Source organism: Papilio polytes, unplaced genomic scaffold (assembly GCF_000836215.1).
Source record: "Papilio polytes unplaced genomic scaffold, Ppol_1.0 DF823912.1, whole genome shotgun sequence".
Lineage (NCBI taxonomy): Eukaryota > Metazoa > Arthropoda > Insecta > Lepidoptera > Papilionidae > Papilio > Papilio polytes.
The window spans coordinates 1,059,577-1,067,965 of NW_013525292.1; the positions used below are offsets into that span (position 1 = coordinate 1,059,577).

At 37.8% G+C, this 8,389-nt stretch overlaps 2 protein-coding genes across 2 annotated transcripts in view; both read left to right on the top strand.

The window, feature by feature from the left end:
- LOC106102650 overlaps nt 1-300 on the top strand; it is a 12,090-nt gene extending 11,790 nt beyond the window's left edge. The window contains exon 19 of the mRNA XM_013282190.1: nt 124-300. Coding sequence (XP_013137644.1) covers nt 124-300 — 177 coding nt within the window. The remainder of the gene's footprint in view (nt 1-123) is intronic.
- Nucleotides 128-8,280, top strand: LOC106102772. Its single transcript, XM_013282350.1, has 10 exons — nt 128-282; nt 749-920; nt 1,615-1,779; nt 2,250-2,428; nt 3,090-3,254; nt 3,631-3,758; nt 4,058-4,233; nt 5,278-5,369; nt 7,027-7,162; nt 7,763-8,280. Exons 2-10 carry the CDS (start codon nt 821-823, stop codon nt 7,990-7,992), a joined length of 1,371 nt encoding a protein of 456 aa, XP_013137804.1. The 5' UTR covers nt 128-282; nt 749-820; the 3' UTR covers nt 7,993-8,280.
- The last annotated feature ends 109 nt before the right edge of the window (nt 8,281-8,389 follow it).

An 8,389-nucleotide genomic window follows, 5' to 3' on the forward strand; every position in this document is an offset into this window, starting at 1 on the left:
CCCCCTTTAGCACTCGAGTTAGTGAAGTACTCTTGTAGTAAGCGGTCATAAAGTTTGTTTCATGTTATGTTGATGAAAAGTAATCTGGTTTACTATATTTATAGTGTTTTGGTTATGTTTCAGTTGATCGGAGTGCACATAGTGTGTGTGTGCGGTGCGAGCGAGACGTGCGCGTTAGTGGTGGGGGGCGCGCGGGCGTGTGCGCGCGGCTCGCTGCCCCCCTCTCTTTGCACGCACATCACTCACGCCGCTGCGCACGCGCACGCACTCACATACAACCAAGTACGTTGTTACACTTAAAATAACAACTGTTACGTCTATACTAGCGGTTCCTCTGCGGCTTCATACACTTGAAATTATAAAAACTGTATTTTATTGTTTACATTTTGTAAAACTTTTAATTGTAAATGTCAAAATTCAAATTCTCAAATGACAAATAAAACCCTTGTTGTTTTGCCTGAGAATTTATAAGTAATCATGGCAACCTTGCTTCTTTGATGTTCACAGCATGTAGTTTTGTATATTTCTCGTATGACGGTGTTTTTTAATTTATTTTCCCCTTAAGCTTAAGCTTAATGAGCTTGGGAATATATAGACTAAAGCATGTCGTAAGTAAGGGCGTTTATTTTAAAAATGTGTTATTACTTACATCCTGCATAGCTAAGTAGCGTTTGGTTAAGCTTTATTATAAAAGTATAGATAACTGAAAATATTCGATGTTAGTCTTAGCATGTATGTATGTTGACAGTTAGGTAATCTCCTGAGAGAGTTGGGCGCCATCTGGTGGGAGACACGCACTGCACTAACTGAGGAAACCAGTATGTACGTGCCGTACGCGCCGCACGTCGCTGATCTACTGCAGGTGTTGCAGCAGGCTTTCACTGCCGCTGCTAAAGCGCTGGGACATGATATAGAAAAAGGTCAGTTATATAGAAAGGTCTCGTATAAATAAACATTTTTTGTATGTTTTAATCATGCTTCATATTTAATATTATAAATGACTAGCTGTTCCCATACGACTTCATCCGCATAAAATTATAAAAAAATCATTTTATTGTTTACATGTGTCAAATTATCAATTGCAAATGTCAAAATGACATGACATAATGTCAAACCATGGCAACCTTGATTCCTTGATGTTGGCAGCAACTTATGATCTCTTTCCCACATTAGGGTTTTTGTCCAAAGTATTTACCCCCTTAGTTTAATGTCGTGAAAACATATAGCCTAAAGCCTGACGTAAGTGTAGGGCTTTTTATTAAAAACAGAATTATTCAAAAATATGCTGTAATCGGTGAGATCTTAGGCAACAAAAAAATGTGTGTTTACGCTTTATTATAATAGTATAGATCATAAATGCTATATGTTTGATGAATTTTTGTTACTATGTTTCTCCAAATGGCTTAACGCATTTCGATTTGTCACAGAAGTAAAATATAGTATGTAAGAACACATAAGTTTAATTCTATTTTTTTTATAATTACGCGCGTATCATAATGTAATTATTGATTAATAACGTAAATTCACATTCAAATAATCCTGTTGGTTGAAATAAATACGATTTTAATATATACTCACGCTTAACTATCCTTTTGTTTTTGTAACATATAACAGTGTCGTGGTTCTCGTGGTCTGTGTTGCGGGAGGCGTGGTCCCCGTGGGCGCAGCCCGGGGCCCCGCCCTCTCTGCTGCCTATACTCGCGGAGGACTCGCAAGCGCATACAGACATGCTGCAACGGTTCACAGAAACTTTAACACTTGTTATGGAAGATTGTCCTGGTTAGTAACTTTAGTGTAGCTTGGATAATAATAATAAGTTAACCGTGGGAGTCCGCATAAAAATGCCGGTTCACCCGTTGCAATACTACGACCACAAAGAAGACAGGCGTGAATTGGAAGCACATCCGCTTTTCATGTAATGAATGTGCGTGTCGAAACCCGGTTTTATTCCCTTATAAGAAAAGGATGGGAATGGAAAGTCGACTGACTTGAAAGATACACACAGAAGGGGAAATATGCTCTTTATGTAAGTCTCCTTCGTCGATAATGGGCAGGGAACGCATCTGCAATTGCGGATTTTCACATGCAGTGATCTCTTTTCGGATTGCCATGAGGTCATAAACCTCTTTGATTTTGCAATACTAACTTTGATAATGGGGTTTTTCTTGAAAAAAACTTTCTCACTATAGTCTTTTAGTTTAATATTAAAATATGAATAGTTAAAATAATTCTTGAAATAACATTTGCAGGTAGTAGTGAGTACGTGGTGCGGGAGGCGTGGCAGTGGGCGGTGCACACGTACCTGAGCGCGGGCGCGGCGACACAGTGTTGCCGCGTGGCGCTGTCCGCATTACTCGCCGCACTGGACCGCCTGCCGTGGCACACCACGCAATGGATGCACGCCGCATGCATGCCATTAGCTATGCAGGTATCATATAAATAATAATTTCTTGTCAATCTAGTAATATTTTCATGGTACATTCAGTTTATGGTTACTTAAAACTACCAAATAACGATAATTACAAGACATTTTCGGCTTTTGGACAGGTTTTAAGAAAAACTCAAAAACTACGCAATAGTTTTTAATTTAATAAGATAAAATAACGTAAATTGCATCATATCGCAGCGTAAGTAATTGAGAACCTTCTTTCTGAAGTCGATTAATAATATCTTTGTTATTGAATAAACACATCGAATCCACATGAAAGCATTATTAAGTAACTAGCTGCTCTCGTGCGATTTCATCCGCATGAAATTATGAAAATTTTGTTTTATTGTTTACATTTGTCAAATTATCAATAGCAAATGTCAAAATGACATGACATGACACGCCTTGGCAATCTTGCTTCCTTGATGTTGGCAGCAACTTCTGGTCTCTTTCCCACATTGGGGTTTTTATACAAAATATTTACCCCCTAAGTTTAATAAATTATTCAAAAATATGCTGTAATTGGTGACATCTTAGACAACAAAGAAGTGTGTGTTTATGCTTTATTATAATAGTATAGAAGTATAGATTATTAAACTACTCTGAGTTATTAATAGTTCCCTAAAGGAATAGGTATTTAATATATATTTATTGCACTCAGATGAGCCGCAGCAGCGACAGGGAGCTGGTGTCGTGGTGCAGCGCGCGCTGGCGGGGCGCGTGCGCCGCGAGCTGGCTGCGCGGCGTGCACCACGCACATCTCGCGCCGCACCTCGTCGCACTGCTCTCACTCTTCTGCTCACCCCATCTGCAGCTAGACGCACAGGTAGACAACTTTAAACTGTCGTGGTTTTTACAAGTATGATGTTCCATACAGGTTTCTTACCACGATAACTGTGACGAAATGTCGGGAGCTAAAACAATCCAATCGTGGTCCAATCAAACTAAATATAACCTACTAGTTTTTGCCCGGACTCCGTCTGCGTGGAAGTAAAAAAAAACTAAAGTATGTATTTCCACATTATCCTCTACATCTATACAAAATTTCATCGAAGTCTGTTCAGCCGTTTAAGCTACAAACTCTAACAAACATCTATCCATCTAAACTTTCGCATTTGAAATCCATTAATGGATAGCATTAATTGTTACTTGTTGTTTTTTATAAGTAATTTGTGTTTTATTATTAATTTTATGTATCTTAGGTGATGGAGGAGGCTACGCTGTTGCCATGGCAACGGCTGCCTGAGACCGCGCTGGATGCGGCCTTCGAACAGTTCTTTGTCGACTTCCACAATCCAGCCTTCCCGTATCACGAGACGTTGCAATTTAGGTAACCAAGGATAGACTTAGTTGTTATATTTATTGTAACTAATCTCAGTATGCACGTCTCCTAAATCAAAAATTTAATTAAATAAAAAGATATTAAAAAAACCGGATATTAGCCTGCCTATTTTTGGACAGCAATAGGATTTCTATATGTTTTTATTGCCATTATCGCCAGCTCTATATGTGTCCCCACAGATGGGCTTGGAGATTACCCTAATTTAAGGCGATTAGGCCATAGTTAATTAACTTTTTTAGTGTTAATTTAACTATAGTTTTAATTAATTTGCTCGGTGTTTAACTTAGGTTACTACTATGCGCGAGTCAGTTAATAATAGTGGACGAGTCAGCTGCGTGTCCGAGTGCGCAGTCACGTCGCGCCCGCAGCGTGTCGCAGTGCGTGCGCGCCGCCGCCGTGCCCGCGCTCGCACACCATGCGCGTGCGCACACCGACACTATGCTGCGAGTGCTTACAGACCTCGGTCAGTATCCGTTCACACTGTTCACACAAATCGATCACAGACCGTTCATAAAGACTGTTTACACAGACCGCTCACACAGACTATTCACGCATAACATTCATACAGACCTTTAACACAGACATTTCACACAGACTGTTCACGCAGAACGTTCTCACAGGCCGATCACATAGATCGCACACACAGACTTTTCACACAGACCGTTCACACAGACCTTTCACAGACCGTTCACACAGACCCTTTGCCGTCCGTAATCTATTTACACACACTGGATCACCGTACTATGAGCTAGATAACCTTATACAAAGAATATAAAAATGTGATATTCAACACATTACATAAATATGTCCATGGAGAATCAAAACATTGCCTACCGTGCGCCGAGCACTGTGGGCAATATTATATCGTAAAAATTGAGCTTTATGTATTGGACATAAGGTTTAATTTTCCTTACACTTAAGCTTCCTATCGATAAGAAAAGTGCAAAGTTAAATTAAAACTTATTTCAATTGTATAAAGTTAAAATTTATACGTGATAAAAAATCCGATCTTTCTGTTTATTCTAGCATCAAATCCTGCAATGCATTCCAGTGTATGTTCACATTATTCCAGTTATCCAACGGAGTTTTTTTTATTTATTTATTAAGATAAACCAACAGGACAAAATTATAACACATACATTTTTATACAATACAATAAGTAACGTGCAGATAATTTGTCCTAATTATAGGTTTACACGACATACATAGAAAAATAACATCAACAACAACAGTAACAACAGTAGACAGAATATGTTTTTATCTTTTTTTTTTTATTTTGTTGAACCCAAAAAGTAAAAATTAAATTTAAGTGATAACCTCACGTAGATATTTTTTAAATGTTGGCCATTTGTTGGAGAAGATGTCGATTATAGGCCTTTTATCTCTGGCTCTGGAATTCAGTTACTGGAAGAATAGAACATTATATGACTTCCTATACCTAATGTCTTATTTCCTTGAATATATTTTATATCTAGTTTATTTTAATTTGAATTTTTCTTTCTTACAGCATCACACATAGAGACGAGTGAGATAGAAGAATTATTGAGCCGAGCGCTTGTTATAATGTGTATAGAGCCTGCCGCCGCCGCCGCGTTACCGGTACGTAATACTTTTGCCCGCGACTTCTTTTGTTCTTCATTAAAAATAAAAGTAACTAGCCTATGTCTTCTACTAGGTTATAGTCTACATTTGTGACAAATTTCATTAAAATCGGTTTAGAAGTTCTGGAGATATGTAGTAACATACATATATTTAAACTTTCGCATATATAAAACTAGTCTGATGGTATTGTTAAGGTAAATATCAGATTTTTTATAAATAACCTTTAGCCTGTGACTTGCACAGAAGTAAATAATATCTAGTATTACATATCTTACTAATATTATAAATACAAAAATTTGGATGGATGGATGTTTGTAAGAGTTTGTAGCCTAAACTGCTCAACTGCTAATGTAGAGGATAGTCTGGAAGAACACGTACTTGCTTTTGTTTTTTTTTAATTCCACGCAGACGGAGTCGCGGGCGGAAACTAGTACCTTATATTAATCAATGATCACCTTTCTAACGCTAAAACATTTTTTGCATTCGATCAATAAATATCTTACCTTCCACTTAGATATAAATATCTGAACAATTATTTCTCTAAACTAAATCTTTTTTGTATTCAAGTGAAAGTGAAACCAGAAAGTGTTAAGAATGAATGTGGATGGCTACAAAGGAAGAGGAAGACCGAAAAAAGTATGGATGGGTTGTGTGAAAGAGGATATGCTTACGAAAGGAGTGGCTTCAGATATGACGGCTGATCTCTGTCAGCCAATATCAATGTAATATGTGTAGAACAGGGATGTAGCGAATATTCGCATCCGCATCCGCAAATGCGGAACTTCCGCATAGATTTGGACATCTGCATCCGCATTCGCATTAATCAGTGCGGATTTTCATGCGGATGCGAATATCATGCAAGTAGCCGGGCAGTGTTCCTAGCGAACAATTATTTAGGAACGCGGGTTTAATAAATGAACCTCTGCGTAATTGCCTTGAACCAGAAAAGGCGGCAATACTCCTGTATATTAAGTATAATGCTCCTATTTTTAATTTTAATTACTAATTTACCGATAGGTGTTTAATATATACTAATGTTTGATTAATTACAACAAAAATATTAATAATTAGGTTAGGTTTTAATTCTTCCTTAATATACTTTAACATCCGCATTCGCATCCGCGGATGTGAAAAAATCAACATCCGCAACATCCCTGTGGTGTAGAATTTTGGTTATATTGAAAATAAGTTAAGTAAAATAAAGTAGAAATTTACAAAAAATGGTGTTAATTTATTAATTAATCATGCAAATGAAATAATAATAACAAATTAGCTTGTATCACTAACCGACTTTTTTCTTACGTACACATTTATAAAAAGCTTTGTTCATTTAGTTTTAGAATGTCCAAACGATTGTAGCAAAGTTGATACCCGATTGTACCTTAGATTTTTTTTAAACTATAATAATTATTGAATGTGGGGGTGGGGGGGGGGCAAAATGAGGGGGGTTTTGTGAACTAGGGTATGAACATGTGTACCTGAAAGTATGCGTGTCGTGCCGCGTAGCGACGACTTGCAAATATCAACGTCTCTATGTATGGAAGAGCAGCACTGTGCCGACCCTCGGTAAGGGATAAGGGCAAGCTTGTGATGATTCAAGTGAAAGTGATCTTCAGTTACGTGTTAAAATTCCAATATAAATGTGTATTATCAGGTATGGCAGCAGTGGTTGGTGGGATGTGGTACGGCGCTGCGGCTGGCGGCGGCGAGCGCGGCGGCCACGCTCACTGCACTGGAGTACTTCGTGCCACTCGTTGACACTATCGCTAAAACACATATGACGCTATCAGGTGACTAACTGCGAATAATAGTGTTTTCTGCATTAAAACAGCTTATTTATTACCTAATTGTTCCCGTGCGGCTTCAACTGATTGATATTATGAAAACCTTTATTATTATTTTACTGTTTACATTTGTGAAAATTTCCACCATTAACTGCTATCTAAGTTATGTAATAAGAGGTGTAGTTTTGTTCTATAATGATAAAAAGACATGCATCTGCGCAGTTTTTGAAAAAAACTTGTCGGACAAAAGTTGGTGTGAAAAAAAATTACAGCTTGTCAAAGTTACAGAAACAAATTCTATTTTAAGAAAATTTTCAATGAATGTTTTATTTTGTTTTCGTGTGAGTTATTCCAAAAAAATGGGTTAACGGTACGAATGCCTAATTATTAGACTTGTTAAAGAAAAAAAATGACCTCTGTAAACATATTATTTTGGACGTATTGACAAATCTTAGCCGGAATTCTGATTTTTACGTTAATTTTAAAACTATAGAGAATCAGGGAATATAGCTATTGAGGTCCTCTAACTGCATAAAACCGTTGGTCCGTCAGTTAAGAATCACCCTGTATAATGTTTGAGTGCTGGCTAAAATTAATGGTGTATAGAGGATGGTGAGTGGAGCGCGGTGCGTTCGCGGCTGCGCGCGTGCGCGTGGGGCGCGAGCGCGGCGTGCGCGGCGGGCGCGCGGCGAGCCTGGCACGCGGCATACGCGCTGCTCCAGGACACGCCGGACACGCCGCACACGCCACACACTGACCTGCTGCGGGCACTCGCTGACTATAACATCACCCCGTATGTATCTAGTATACACTATTCTGATATAATATTGTTTTAGTAGCTTTCGCCCGCGACTTCTTACGGGTGAAAAAAATGTAACTTTGTGTTCTTCCAGACTAACCTTTATATCTACGTTAAACTCATTGAAATCTGTTTAGCAGTTTAGGTCTCAGTCTCACAAAAATGCATCAAAATCTTCACATTTGTAACATCAGTAAAATGATTATAATGCTATGACTGTTTAATGTGTCTCACCTCGTTGTATTTCTTTAAACGGGTTCAAAAAGAAGGAAGTTCTCAATTTTTTTGTATATTTTATAAATGACTAACGTGTGACATGTAAAGGATGAGTTTTATACATAAAATTACTATTAGTATTTTATTAATATTAAAAACGGAAAATAGATGGATGGATATTTGTTAATACGTATATCCAAATAAACTTTTCTCTCTCT

Coding starts and splice junctions, on each gene's coding strand:
- LOC106102772 (XM_013282350.1), top strand. CDS start 821: ATGTACGTGCCGTACGCGCCGCACGTCGCTGATCTACTGCAGGTGTTG. Junction 3,255..3,630: donor ATCTGCAGCTAGACGCACAG/GTAGACAACTTT, acceptor TATGTATCTTAG/GTGATGGAGGAGGCTACGCT. Junction 5,370..7,026: donor CCGCCGCCGCCGCGTTACCG/GTACGTAATACT, acceptor GTGTATTATCAG/GTATGGCAGCAGTGGTTGGT.